Below are 15,607 nucleotides of genomic sequence, written 5' to 3' on the forward strand. Positions count from 1 at the left end.
GCGCGATCTCTCAGCTCACTGCAACCTCCCCTCCCGGGTTTGAGCAATTCTCCTGCCTCAGCCTCCCAGGTAGCTAGGATTACAGGCTCTGGCCACCACACCCGGCTAATTTTTTGTATTTTTAGTAGAGATGGGGTTTCACCATGTTGGCCAGGCAGGTCTTGAACTCCTGACCTCAGGTGATCTACCCACCTTGGCCTCTCAAAGTGCTGGGATTACAGGCATGAGCCACTGAGCCCGGCCCCTTTTGTCACTTCTCAATCCCATTCTTCTGAGGTCTCTCCTAAACCTCCCCAAAACTTTTTTTTGTTTCCTGTTGCAGACAGTCATCCTGCTCCTATGTTTTCTTCCAGGGATTCCTGAACCTAAAGTGGTCACGGTTTGCCCGAGTGATTCTGACTCGCTCTATTGCCATCATCCCCACTCTGCTTGTTGCTGTCTTCCAAGATGTAGAGCATCTAACAGGGATGAATGACTTCCTGAATGTTCTACAGAGCTTACAGGTGAGGAGGAAGCTGAGGAAACTCACATCCTAGTTATTCAGGTAGCATTATGTACTGCCCTTGGGTACCAAGCCTAGCTGGGTGCTGGGGGGATATTGAGAGGAAGGCAGAGGCATGGTTGTGGTCTGCAGTAAATGTATATGAAATCCTTGGCATCTAAAAGGATTGTAGAAATGGTTTGGTTTTTTAAACCTGTTGAATGCGAACTACGAGCTTTACTTACACATGGAACACAAAATTGTAGTTCATTAATGCAAAGCAAACATTAAATGAACATATAGGACACTGTGCTAGGTCTTGTGGAGGTTAAAGAGACAAGTCACGTACAAAGGTTTGTGCACTATGTTAATGACAGCTCTACAGAATTCAGTGTAATGCCCAAGCATGTTGGGATGATAGGAATAATTATTTCTCATGGGGTAGTTGAGGCAGCATTTATGTTTCCATTTCATTAATTGTGCTGTTCTCTAGGGTGATACAAGGACCCACAGTAATCCCATCTGATCTTCTTTCTTTTCCAGCTTCCCTTTGCTCTCATACCCATCCTCACATTTACGAGCCTGCGGCCAGTAATGAGTGACTTTGCCAATGGACTGTGAGTGTACTCTTCTTCGTTCCCAAAGGGGATGCTGATATGGGGAAAGGGTATCTTCATGCAGTAGGCCAGTCAGACGTGAGACACAGAGGGAAGTGATGCGCTTTGAGAGGTGATTGCTAACTGCTTCCTCTTTGGCTTAGAGAATGGAAACTGTGAATATAGTAAAGGAAGAGAAAGCACATCTTTCATTTGGAGGGGAAAGAAAGTTCAGCTTTTACAGCGTAACTCTTTAGCTTCAGCCGCTGAAGTTTGAGGCACCGTAATTCTTTGTTAAATGATCTTAACAAGAAAGGCATAAGTTAGTACCTTTTATATATGTCTTTAAAGGATATGAGGTATCTGAAGTGACTTGTTGCATTTCTGGGAACATTAATAAAATGACTCCTTGCATTTCTAGGCCTTGTTGCATCTCTCGGGACTTAAATATTAGGGATTATTTGTTGGTGTCTTTTCCCCACTGTTTCTCCCTATCAGTATCTAACTTTGGGTGATTTAACTTAGACTTATGAAGAATCTTTTTTTTTTTTTTTCAAATTAAGAACAATTTTTTCCATTCATTTTGAACTGCCTCTAATTCCCGTCCTGTTTACTCCACAGGATGCAGTTTCCTTTTCTGTCTGTAGCCAAGTTGGATTATTCCACCAGTGACTGTGCTGATTTCTTTTACAGAGGCTGGCGGATTGCAGGAGGAATCTTGGTCCTTATCATCTGTTCCATCAATATGTACTTTGTAGTGGTTTATGTCCAGGACCTAGGGCATGTGGCATTGTATGTGGTGGCTGCTGTGGTCAGCGTGGCTTATCTGGGCTTTGTGTTCTACTTGGTAAGTCCAGCCTGGAAGAGCAGGGGCATAGGTATCAGGGATGGTAGAGGTAGGGTTCACTGACATTCAGAAATGAACAGACCCAGGCTGGGCACAGTGGCTCATGCCTATAATCGCAGTACTTTGGGAGGCTGAGGCGGGAGGATTACTTGAGTCTAGGAGTTAGAGACCAATCTGGGCAACATGGTAAGACTCCATCTCCACACACAAAAAAAGAAATGGGCCGGGCATGGTGGCTCAAGCCTGTAATCCCAGCACTTTGGGAGGCCGAGACGGGTGGATCACGAGGTCAGGAGATCGAGACCATCCTGGCTAACATGGTGAAACCCCGTCTCTACTAAAAAATACAAAAAACTAGCCGGGCGAGGTGGCGGGCGCCTGTAGTCCCAGCTACTCGGGAGGCTGAGGCGGGAGAAAGGCATAAACCCGGGAGGCAGAGCTTGCAGTGAGCTGAGATCCGGCCACTGCACTCCAGCCTGGGCGACAGAGCCAGACTCCGTCTCAAAAAAAAAAAAAAAAAAAAAAGAAATGAACAGACCCAAAAGAGCACATAACAACCTCGAGACAATTTATATGAAATTGTCAAATCAGCTGTTTACAAAATAATATTTCTAACCATAAAATTTACTTTGGTTACTAAGATTTGTCATTTTTTCAATTTCTGTCACTTCTGTAGTTTCCATTCTTAGTAATTCCTAACAAGAGAGTACAGTAGGTTTGAGGAACCAAAAGAAGGGTAGCAGTACAGAGAATGGAGGACAGTACAAAACAGAGGTGGCGAATGGGGCATGCAGGGTGATTTAGAGATTCGGGGTGGGACACATGCGGCCACAGCCCCCTTCAGCTCCATCACTTACTGGCTGTCCAAGCAAATAAGTAAATAGTGATAGTCTTTCCTTGACTCTCATTCTAGAGTCATTTTTTAAAAATCATGGTTATAAAACTATAGCTACATGAAAAAGTATGTAAAATTTATATTCTAATTATAAAAATTTTTTTTAAAGTCTAGAATTATATAAAAATGGCAATATAATTTGTTGTAGGAAGGTAGGATTATAGATATATTCTCTGTTTTCCAAATCTTCTTTAACATTGCTTGTATTAATAAAAAACAGCCAAAATAACAACAGATCCATTTCCCTGTTCTATATAGGTTTCTCTGAAAAAACACAGGGGTTGGGGATAAGGAATAGCAGAATTTATATCATTTTTGCTGCAGAGAATGGCTAAAGATAGAGGCTGGAAACCTGCTGTTAACCTCTAGAACACTTCCCCACACCAGTGTGCCACACGTTAGATACTTTATTGAGAAAATTACTTCAGTAAATGTTGAAAAATTATTTCCTAGATTGATATATCTCTTCTTTTTTTCTTCCTGATAAACTTTGGGCACACAAAGACTGTACTGATCCTGTAATCTAGGAACTTAACTTCAAGGAAAACCAAGTAACTGAGTATGTCCTTGACAGGAATTGTTTTTAAAAATTCACTATAGAAGTTAGGGGTATCCTTTTGTAATGCAAATTGGATATGAAGGTGCCAGTTTGTCCTCAGTCAGCCTAAGGCTAATGAGCTTGTTGAAGACCCATTTTTATTATTATTTTTGAGATAGAGTTTTTCTCTGTTGCTGAAGCTGGGGTATAGTGGCATGATCTTAGCTCACTGCAACCTCTGCCTCCTGGGTTCAAGTGATTCTCCTGCCTCAGCCTCCTGAGTAGTTGGGACTACTGCCACATGCTACCACGCCTGGCTAATCTTTTTATTTTTAGTAGAGATGGGTTTCACCATGTTGGCCAGGCTGGTCTCAAACTCTTGACCTCAGGTGATCCACCCGCCTCAGCCTCCCAAAGTGTTGGGATTACAGGCGTGAGCCACTGCATCTGGCCTGAAGGCCCATTTTTAGAGGAGAGGGCTGATTCTAGAGTGGGTTACTACTGTTTAGCTTCAAAACAGGAACTTCATAGAGCAGCTTAGGAGACTACACCAATTGTATTAGTCTGTTAGTCATTCTCCTCATCATGGGGAGGACTGAGGAAAAGTGGACTTCCGAGAACTTATAGTTGGATAAAAGAAACAAACAACAGGCTGGACGAAGTGGCTCATGCTTATAATTTCAGTGCTTTGGGAGGCCGAGCCAGGAGGATTACTTGAGGTTAGGAGTTTTAGACCAGCTTGAGAAATATAGCAAGACACCTTGTTGCTACAAAAGAATTAAATTAGCTGGGCATGGTGATGTGCGTCTGTAATCCTGGCAACTCAGGAGACTGAAAAGGGAGGATTGCTTGAGCCCAGGAATTCGAGGCTTCAGTGAGCTATGATTGCACCACTATACTCCAGCCTGAGCAATAGAGGGAGACCTTGTCTCTAAAATGCAAAATAATGATAAAGATTAAAAAAAAAAAAAAGGAAAACCACAGACACAAAGCAGTAAGAACAGAGAAATTCAATATTAAAAATAGTATGGACAAACTTTGTTGAGGAAGGCAGATGATTTTTTGAAAGGGGGGTGGGGTTGAGAGAATGACTTGTGCAACCCTTGGTGGTAGAAGATGGGCACAGCTGGATGTTCAAGGAAGGGAGCAGATTTGCATTTGAGAAGTGCTGTGTGAGCAGTCATGGCTCTTCAAAGAGCCTGGTGAGTGATGACCATGTTTTGTCTTTCAGGGTTGGCAATGTTTGATTGCACTGGGCATGTCCTTCCTGGACTGTGGGCATACGGTAAGCATCTCTAAAGCCCTGCTGACAGAAGAAGCCACCCGTGGCTACACTAAATAACACTGGATTAGTCTGTCTTCTGCAGGTAGCCATCAGAGCCAGTGTGTTTCTATGGTTTACTGTGTGAACATAGCCAAAAGTATGTGCCGTTGCACAGACTGCATTTATGACTCAACCATTGGTTGGAAAAGACTTTGTTTCATGTATGTTTGAAAGATGGAATTATTTTTTTCTTGCTGACCTCCTAACCTTGGAACTGGACTAGGGTGGGATCTTTGAAAAGCTGACATTTGCTGCTATCATTCCAACACTAAGTTCTTAAGTAGTTGCCCAAGGGCTAGCTCAATTTATCCTTGGGAGAGACAAGGATATGCATGGTTCTTAACCAGGCTATATGTTTAAAAAAAAAAATTGGAAAATGAAATACATTTTTTATTATTCAAACTAAAGAATGAGTATGCAAGTTTTATTTATCAAAATTAATGGATTTTTAAAGGCTGAGAAATTTTCCTTATACATATCTTTTCAATTATTTTAATTATACAAAATTCTCAACTAGTATAGCTTCATCCATATGAAATATAAAATTAAGAGACACCCTGCTGTATCAGGTTTAGGATTCTTTGAACTTATTTACACTTTAATTTCTCAATGGAAGTTAAGAGGGGTGAGAAAACAAAGAAGGGGAAAAACTGACAACTAGCAAAACCAGCACCACATCGCTAGGTGGTGCTTACTAACTACCTTCTCAGGATTTTCCTCAGATTGAAAAGCTTATGAGAATTTCTTGGGAGTCTTAATAACCTGCCTGTTAGTATAGAGCTTTCCTGATGATATTTACTCTTGAGCACATGTAGTTGTAAAACCTTCACTTTCCTTCTCCAGGAGGGTGGTGATAGAAAAAGATGGTAGTATTTATGAACTGATGTTCTCATGAAATGTTGAGGGTGGGGAGAAAAGACTTTAAGGGGGAAGGAGAGCCATCTGTTTTGTTCCTAAAGGCCACCTCTCACCAGAATCGTCATGTTTTTCTGATGCACCACTCTGCTTCACGCCCAAGATGACTTGCAAGGCAATCTCAGGAGCTGTGGACTTAACGGTTGCAAGGCACACTGTCTTTCTCAGCATTCTCTGCAAGTCAGTAGGTGTCAGTATGGTTGCAAAGTTCACTGTCTCAGCAAGGTTGAACTGGGCTGCCTCTCTACAGCTGTTTCCTCAGAGGGAAAAATCTTGAGACCAGATGGTGGAGCTCTGGAGTCAGAGGAAATGAGTGTCTTCAGCATGAAGCTGCTGCTTTTACTTCAGCCACTTCTGACATTTTTACATACCGAGCCTGAGATTGTGTGATTATCTCAAATCAAATCACTTTGATGGAGATAAATAATCAAAACTGTTTTATAGCCATTGACTTGGTGAGAACAGTAATGGGAAATGGTGTTGAAGGACTTCTCGTTTTTGGAGCTTTCCTTCCAGAGTCCTGGTTGATTGGCGTTCTTTGTTCATCTGAGCCCCCAAAAGCATTATTACTGATATTTGCACACAGTCAAAAAAGCGCAGACTGGATGGATGGTCTTTTATAAGGCATTTAAGAGTACACTGCTGTGTTTCACGGACCATACATTTTTCTTAGCCCCTCAAGTAATATAGCACAGAGTCATGAATGACAATTCCCCTAACCATTCCTCTTCATATCTGCCTCTTCCCCTTACCATTGTAATGCCCCAAACTGGTCATAAAGGTACTCTGTGAAGATATTGGGGACTGACATCTTAAGCTCTCACCTGGCTGCAGTAGGAAAGGCCAAACTGACAAAATAAATAAATAAATTATTTGTAAAGATGATATGGTAAAATGTACCTTTGCCCTGGGTCTGGGTGGGTCCAGTCAGTCTCAGATTTATAAGCATTTAGGAGCCTAGGTAAAAGCTGCTAGTATTCTTTTAAAAGTTATATTTATGACTTGCAATGATAGAAAACTTCCAATTAAATGGCATTTTATAATATTATGTGTATACTTCACAGTGTTAAAAATACCCTCATACCTTATTGCATTTGATCCTCACAGAGAGAAAGTGCATTTTAACCAGTACTCTGGGTGCAATAAACAATACGTAAGAAATTTAAGTCCTCCAATTCCAGCATATCCAGTGAGTTTTGGCAGTGTGTTTATGTGGAATGTTGAAGGATACACAATTGTACTTTATATAAATTGGTTCTTGTTCTCCTTAAATGTGACATGAAATAACTGTGCTGCTACATTATACTGGAAATTAACAGGGGAAAAGGGAAGAGCTCTTGGCTCCCTTAAGGTTCTGCTAGTGGTGTTAGGAGTGGTTACAACTGAGCTTTTAGTAACCATTTAACCATATGTAAACTTGGTTTCTAATTAAAAAAAAAATTCTTTTTCCAATTTGGTTTCCTGGGTATTTTTTTAACCCTGAAATCATTTATTAATAAGGTTTCAACAACTTTGATACAAAAATACTGAACCAGCAACTACCACCTGGAATGGCACACTAAGTCCACACTGTTAGGATTTTCTCCTTGGAAAGGATAGAGAAATAAATGGATTTAGTCCTCAGAAGGCTTGGATTAATTGCAGATACCAGGACATTAATTTCCCTTTACCCACTTAGTCAAATGGTTTTACATAGCTAAAGGTCACATCATTACCATGTCTAAACTTGGGAAAAAAAATTTTATTCTGCTTTTCTCTAAGCTGAATATTTTCTACCTGTAGTTTATTTCACTGTTTCACTTTTACATTCTATATGTGCTGCCAATGAAAATTACTATTTGAAGAGAAACCAAACTCGTTTAGCTTAAAGATCAAGGAGCATTTTGGCAGACCTGATATAAATGGAAATATTGGCACCATTTATTAAAAACAAAGGCAGAGCTCAGGCACAGTGAACTTTACTAGACACATGACAGGAAAACCTAAGTCAGCAGTTGATTTGTCCCAGGCCTGTCACCAGAACTTCATTTTCCCTTTCTCTGTTGTAAGTCCTTCCCTGTAAGTAACACAGTGGAAATTATCTAGGAAGAATTTTGTTCTCCATGTTGTCCTTCCTCATTTAGTGCTCTCTCCTTACTTTGGATTTAATTTCAAAACTAAAATAGGACGCAAAACAATGTGAAGATCCTGTTTGGAAACATTTCCTTTAGCTCTGCCCTCTGAAATACCTTCTGCTCCTTCATTGGTAGGGCCAGTGAATCTAAATGTGTCAGCTTCTCTCAGCCCCTTAGCTTATGAATGTAAAAATGGCTCACTCAGTACTGTGTTCTAAGACCGGCCTGAACACTTGTATTATCTCATTTAATCCTTGTAACAACAAGAGGATCAGCCTCTATGTAGATGAGTCAACTGGAAGGCCAAAAGTAACTTGCCCATATTTACATTACTAATGAAATGCGCAGTTGGCATTTGAACTCACATAGCTTAACTCCAGAATCCATGTTTTCATTCCCAAACTATCCTGTATAATATGTAGTATACCCTTCAAGTTGGGTTGTCGCCAAGCTTTGTTGTTTATCAGCACAAGGAACATAACACACTGAAGCATTTGTTTCATACTCTGATTAGTGCTAGAATATGCATTAGCCAGAAGTTGCCAACTGGTAGATTTTGGTCCCTGTGCAGAATTTTAAAAGTAAGCTCGAATGCTTTTGGCAAGTGTAGAGAATGGACAGGGTCCTCTATGGTCCTATGCCAGCAATAGCCAAGAGTTACTAGTTGAAAAGTTCACTCATTTGCATTAGCTGTCTGCCCCTGGAAGTATTTTAACCCATTCCCAGGCCATTTATTCTCATTTCTCAGTGTCTCAGAACAATATAACAAACATCTCCAATGAAGGTGGTCTATCAACTAAGTCATCTAAGTGACACTCTGTGGGCATCACAGTTCTAATACTGCAACCCTTGCTTACTACATATTGAAGAAGTCTACCACCGTTGCTCACTTGGGAAAGGCTTCAATGAATTGTCAGTATATTTAATTGCTATTATTTACTTAAGCCTGAATTAAGCAAGCTGATGTCTGAAGAGCTGTTTCCATGCTGTAAAGCCAGTGTAATACAGTGTTTTCTTAGCCCACTAGTTGGAAATAGTTTTATCTTGGGCATCATTTGGTCTAATCTGTCTTCACACAGTCATCACAGCAAGCCTGTGAGGTTATACATGGCAGTTCGTAATGTGTTAAATATATGTGCTGAAGACTAACACGAGATAGTATGCTGGTGTACTTGGCATTTTTTTTTTTTTTCTGAGATGGAGTCTAGCTTTGACACCCAGGCTGGAGTGCAGTGGTGCGATCTTGGCTCACTGCCACCTCTGCCTCCCAGGTTCAAGCAATTCTCCTGCCTCACCCGCCCAAGTACTTTCACCACCATGCCTGGCTAATTTTTTTTTTTTTTTTTTTTTTAAGACAGAGTCTCACTCTGTTGTCCAGGCTGGAGTGCAGTGGCGCGATCTCAGCTCACTGCAAACTCCACTTCCCAGGTTCAAGCAATTCCCCTGCCTCTGCCTCCCAAGTAGCTGGGACTACAGGCGCACACCACTAAGCCCAGCTAATCTTTGTATTTTTACAGATGGGAATTCACTATGTTGATCAGGCTGGTCTCGAACTCCTGACCTTGTGATCCACCCACCTCAGCCTCCCAAAGTGCTGGGATTACAAGTGTGAGCCACTGCCCCTGGCTAATTTTTGTATTTTCAGTAGAGCCAGGGTTTTACCATGTTGATCAGGCTGCTCTCGAACTACTGACCTCAAGTGATCTGCCTGCCTCAGCCTCCCAGAGTGCTGGGATTATAGGTGTGAGCCACTGTGCCTGGCTGTACTTGGCATTTTCAAATGTAGCATTTATTCACATTTTACAAATAAGTAGAATAAGGCTCCAAACGTATATGTGACATGCTGAAGGCCATAGGAAATGGTAGAGTTAAGGGCTTGAACCCAACTCCAGTGCCTTTCTATTATACTAAAATAGGGATAGTTGCTGCCAATAAATTTATAGTCTGCATTCAGCGTTAACTTAGAGGTTGTTGGTGCCAAAGGATAACAATAAAAGCTCTAAGTAATAACAGTAGGGCTAAAATGAAACTCAAAGTTGTTCCAAGGTGTATTCGAGGAAGAGAAAAAGTAAAAAGAAATAACTTCATAGCCAGCCTAGGAAACATGCAAAACCCTGTCTACAAAAAAAATTAGCTGAGTGTGGTGGCACACACCTGTAGTCCCAGCTACTTGGGAGGCTGAGATGGGAGGAAGGCTGAAGCCCAGGAGGTAGAGGTTGCAGTGAGCCAAGATTGTATCATTGGCACTCCAGCATGGGTTACATAGTGAAACCTTGTCTCTGCAAAAAAAATAATAACTTCACAGGTCCAGGCCAGGCGCGGTGGCTCAAGCCTGTAATCCCAGCACGTTGGGAGGCCGAGACGGGCGGATCACGAGGTAAGGAGATCGAGACCATCCTGGCTAACCCCGTCTCTACTAAAAAAATACAAAAAACTAGCTGGGCGGGGTGGCGGGCGCCTGTAGTCCCAGCTACTCCGGAGGCTGAGGCAGGAGAATGGCGTGAACCCGGGAGGCAGAGCTTGCAGTGAGCTGAGATCCGGCCACTGCACTCCAGCCTGGGCGACAGAGCGAGACTCTGTCTGAAAAATAAAAAACAAAAAACAAAAAAAAAAACTTCACAGGTCCCAACACAAACCATCTAGACTCGGTTCTTTAGGAGCGGAGTCTGGAATTGTGTTTTTTTTTTTTTTTTTTTTTTTTTGAGATGGAGTCTCGCTCTGTCGTCTAGACTGGAGTACAGTCTCCACAATCTCGACTCACTGCGACCTCTGCCTCCCGGGCTCAAGTGATTCTCCTGCCTCAGCCTCCTGAGTAGCTGGGATTACAGGCATGGGCCACCATGGCCTGCTAATTTTTGTATTTTTAGTCAAGGAGGGGTCTCGCCATGTTGGCCAGGCTGGTCTTGAACTTCTGACCTCAGGTGATCCAGGCGCCTCAGCCTTCCACAGTGCTGGGATTACAGGTTCAGCCACCGGGCCCAGCCGGGAATTGTGTTTTAAAAGCAGCTTCGGTGATTCTTACTCAGCCTGACAAACATATGGGACCCATAGGTCATCTTTCTCCCTCTTAGTATATGCCATTTCATGTTTTTGTTTTTTAAATGAAAGACTTTTCTCTGCTCCAGTGCCAAAGGATAATAGGGCTCAGGATTGAAACCATTGGAAATTTGATTTCTAATTCACACAGTAGTAAAATACAAAAGCATTCTCCATGTTTGTTCTTATCCTGATTTGAAGCACTCATCCTGAAGCAGACTGTGTCACAAGAATAGTCAGAGTGCTAATTTTGCTGAGGACATTTGGTGCCATCTTAGTCCTTAACTATTTCAGCTCCTACCTGTTATTTTGCATATCAGAAACCATTCATGTATGTATCTGTAAGCCATTTCTTTTCTGAAATAAAAATCAACATAGCAGTACAGAAAAAAGGCCTAAATTGATGTGCTAATTATAGGTACTTAAATGCTGATTTCAATAAATACGTGAAAATCAGTCTAACCCTCTTCCATCTTTTTTTCCTTAGTGCCGTCTGGGATTGACAGCTCAGCCTGAACTCTATCTTCTGAACGCCATGGATGCTGACTCACTTGTGTCTAGATGACTGACAGCCTGAGAGACTCTATGAGAACACGTTTTTCTAAGCCCTTTTTGTGCCAGGTGTCCTGTTAACATCTCTGTTAGTTCAGAGGTGAGTTTTGTTCAGATGTTTTGAACAAAAGGCAAAGATTTCCTCATGGGAAGGGTGTTCAAAACTGACAGCTATAAATGTAGGTCAGAGACCACCCACCTCACAACAGTCTTACACTCCCAGAGTTAAACAATTGGCCTCTGAGGGCCACGCACCCCTATGGGCTTGTGTCTTGGACTCTGGGATTTAAAAGATATATATGTATATATATTTATGTAAACCTAAGCATCTCAGTTTGGGTAGAGTTTTAAGGTTATATGACACTGATAGAGCTTTTGTATTTTTTTTTTTTAAATATTGTTTCGATATATCAGATATTTGTTTTGTCTGGATCACAAGTGAGAAACGAAAGAGAATAATGCTCTTCTTCACAATGAACCGGTCAAATTGACTATCTTGTAAAGTGATATTTTACTATGTCAGTTAAATTTCACTTTGATTTTAATCAACCAGATTATATCCTTTGTATCTACTGATATTAACACATCACATTAACACATCATTTCTTAAAAATCATTTCTTCTATTTGGCAATCATAATTAACCCTGGTTATCAGCCTGTTTTGTAATTATTGTCTTTGTTGTCACTTTTCTTGAATTGTTTTCTAGTCATTAAACAGATATGAAGGCATTTGCCAAAGAGCTTTAATACCCAGTAACAAGATCCAGAAACCACACTTTAACCAGTGATCAGTTTTCCCTGCTCCATTGTAACTCAGCTCATTCTGGCATTCAGGTTTTAGGCAGAAAAAGAAGAAACTTCTAACATTTAACTTGTAAGTCCTGACATAAGATAGTGAAGATATTTATCTTCCTTCTAATATTTGTATAGTCTGCCAATGTATTTTCTTCCCACTATTCCCATTAACATAGCAAACACCATTTCTAGGTCCAAAGTCTATTTCTAGGAGTGGCTAATATTTGTATTGTTGAATCTCCTAGGGAATGCTAAACATTTCACTTTAAAATACCTATTTATACCAAGTGGCATGAGATTAGTACTAGAGTGAGATTTGGAAGATTAGTCCACATATCACAAACTGCTTGCCTACATGTAGAGAATTTTTTTTTCACCCACTTTCCTAACCAGGAAGTTGTTTCCTTAATTCTTTTTGGGTTTTGTTGTTGTTGTTGTTGTTGTTGTTGTTGTTTGTTGTTTTTTTGAGACAGAGTCTTGCCCTGTCGCCCAGGTGGGAGTGCAATGACGTGATCTCAGTTCACTCTAACCTCTACTTCCCGGCTTTAAGTGATTCTCCTCCTTCAGCCTCCTGAATAGCCGGGATTACAGGCTTCACATTTTTAGTAGAGATGGGGTTTCACTTTGTTGCCCAGGCTGGTCTCAAACTCCTGACCTCAAGTGATCTGCCTGCCTCAGCCTCTCAAAGTGCTGGGATTACAGGTGTGAGCCACTGCACCCAGCCTTTTTTGTTGTTAAGACAGGGTCTTGTTCTGTCACCCAGGCTGGAGTGCAGTGGCGTCATCTCAGCTCACTGCAACTTCTGCCTCCTGGGCTTGAGCCATCCTCCCACTTCAGCATCCCAAGTAGCTGGGACTGCAGGCACACACCACCACACCCAGCTAATTTTTGTATGTTTTGTAGAGATGGGATTTCACCATGTTGCCCAGGCTGGTCCTGAACTCGAGAGCTCAAGCGATCTGCTGGCCTTGGCCTCCCAAAGTGCTGAGATTATAGGTGTGAGCCACCACATCCAGCCCACTCCTCATTTTTTTCTAGCCCCAAAGGTGTTGAGTCAGCAAATCCTGCAGCCTTTGTGTGACTTTGAGCATCACTTTCCCCTTCCAGCATTAAATATATGACCTCTCTGCCATATTTTAGAACTTATTACATTTCAATAAAACTTTTTAAACAATCCAGACATTGCCTATCTTCGTTTATAATTGTTTGGCCCTTAAAGAGGCAGGGGTATTTCTAAAATGACACTTTAAAATTTCCTCATTTCTACTTCAGGGCCTCTTGAAACTTCAGATAATAAGAGCAGCCAACCCTGCAACTCAGGTTATAGTCCTTCTGATCTTAAAATTGAGACTGAATTAACATCAATTATATGCTTTTACTTGAAAAAGAGACTCTTAAAATAAGTTTTAGTGTTTTGGTTTCTTTATACAGGACAACAACTCTAGATGAACCAGTTTGTTGGATTTCCCCCACCTCCCTGGGCGGTTTTATTTCTCAGTCATTTCATTACCAGAGAGTGTTGAGGAAAGTAAGGTAAAAAATAAAAACATCCTGTTGTGAAACTCATAGAAAGGTGAGGTGGTTCGTTAAGTACTTATGGAATTTCTATAGCTCTTTTCCAGTCGTTAACTGTATATTACTAGGAACAGAGAATACAGGTTGACAAGTGTACCCTTCAGGTCACACAACTCCTGTAATCAGAAAATTTCATAACAAACTGAATCATGTCAAAGCCAGTAGAGGAGGTTGATAACTAAGAGTGAGTCTTGGGTAAGCTTTTTTCTAAGTTAAGAATATTTACTCACTCTCCAATTTGTGGTATATAAATCTGGATTACTATAAGTGTACTTATGCAGATATTAATATATTCAATCTTAAGAATAACCTGAGTGCATTCACTTAATTCCTGCCATTCAACACCATGGAGTCAATCTGTAAAAGGATGCTCTGACAATGTATACACAGAATGTCAGAAAAAGTGTAATTAAGTAATTGTTACTGAGCAGTCGCTGCTACATAAATGTGTGCCAGCCTAATATAAAAGGCAGGTAGAGTGTATCCAGGCATATGAAGTAGTTTCATTAGTAAGAGAGGCAAGGGTTTTAGTAGCTGATATAAACAGCCTTCTCAATTTCAGACATTACAACATGAGGCTACTAAAACTCTGCCCAGGAAGTCTTTTGCAAATTCAAGTATTGTTATGTTATCTGTTTATAGGGTCTTCATGCAGTGACCCTCCCACTTTACCCAAGCTGAAGTGGGTAAATTCACATCCTGCATACTTCCTAACTTTTCTCCAAATGTGATTTTACATTTTAATGTAAACACAGTTTGTAGGTTCTCATGCATAGCTACTCTTAACAAATGAATACTTTGCATTGCTTTTTTTCAAGCAACAAATATATTACTTTAGCTCTCTCAGAGTAAGATTACAAAATTGTGGAACCTATTGGGTTTTGTAAGAAAAGCTAGTTTCTAATTAAACTCTTAATCTATTTTTAGTGCTAAGTACATATTGAGAAGGTAGAATATTTCTAGTAGCCTGGTTAGAAAATACTTTTCATTGCACAACCAACATGAAAGGATGAGTTATTTCTATGCTAGCTGTCCTCAGTTTTCCTGAACTTAATGGAACATATTAGATCCAGCTGCTGGAATATTTACTTTAATGGAATAAAGCAGTTGGATTCTTTCCTTGCCTATTTTCCAAAGAGGACAGTGTTGACCAAAATATATGTACTTGTTGGTAGCACTAGAAGAGCTTCATGATGGATACAGTTGACAACTTTTAAAATAATTATCTGTGCCAACGGAGAAAATGTATATAATACACAGAACAGTAGGTTAATATCCAGAGTGCAGACATATTTTCATATATTCTTACATCTTTCTTGTCCCCAAATACTGGACTTCACCTTCTTGTCAGCGTAAACCTCCATTACAGGAAACGCTGAGGAAAAGGAAGTACCCACCAGAAATCATCTTACCTTGGATATATTCTTGATTTTATTTCAGTGACTTTTTTTTTCTCTCCTAAGGTGTGGAGTCTTTGAGATTAAGCTTAAGTCAAGGCAGTTATGTCTTCAGCAAAGCCTAGTTAACTTTTTAGACCCTGAGGGCAGTTAGAGAGGAGTTCAAGGCCACAGGTATACTTAACCTTTAACATCTGCTTTGGTTTCTTGTGTTTTCTACAGTGTCATACCACATTAATAATAGCGCTTCTGGACTAAATCCTTGTTGCCATCTCAGGAAAAAGAAATTTGTTTGCAGTTTACCTTTGTATTCTTAGAAATACTTTAAAGTCTAAAAATGAATAAAAAATATTTAAATGTTAAACATGTGTTTGCAGTAAAATGGTCAAGTTTCTGTATAAGAATGAGATGTAAAGTGGTGAACCAACTTTATATAACAACATGACCGTTCTCCTCTGATGTAATTATTACCCATTCTAAAAAGGAGTTTATGAAACCGTAATTACTTTGCCCTATTTGGGGAGAATTAAGTCATGAATAG

At 40.5% G+C, this 15,607-nt stretch overlaps 1 protein-coding gene across 5 annotated transcripts in view; it reads left to right on the forward strand.

Moving 5' to 3' along the window:
* SLC11A2 (solute carrier family 11 member 2) overlaps positions 1-15,430 on the forward strand; it is a 52,754-nt gene extending 37,324 nt beyond the window's left edge. For 4 of the 5 annotated variants that reach the window (XM_010385332.1, XM_010385333.1, XM_030939088.1 and 1 more), the window contains exons 13-17: positions 354-503; positions 1,025-1,098; positions 1,771-1,924; positions 4,589-4,642; positions 11,234-12,028. In XM_010385332.1, the coding sequence (XP_010383634.1) occupies positions 354-503; positions 1,025-1,098; positions 1,771-1,924; positions 4,589-4,642; positions 11,234-11,311 (510 nt within the window). In that variant the 3' untranslated portion in view covers positions 11,312-12,028. Of the gene's footprint in view, positions 1-353; positions 504-1,024; positions 1,099-1,770; positions 1,925-4,588; positions 4,643-11,233; positions 12,029-15,288 lie in introns of those variants that run through there. The other variant, XR_004059596.1, reaches the window with a different exon arrangement.
* Positions 15,431-15,607: the final 177 nt, after the last annotated feature.

The sequence above is a fragment of the Rhinopithecus roxellana genome, chromosome 10 (genome assembly GCF_007565055.1).
Source record: "Rhinopithecus roxellana isolate Shanxi Qingling chromosome 10, ASM756505v1, whole genome shotgun sequence".
Taxonomy (NCBI): domain Eukaryota; kingdom Metazoa; phylum Chordata; class Mammalia; order Primates; family Cercopithecidae; genus Rhinopithecus; species Rhinopithecus roxellana.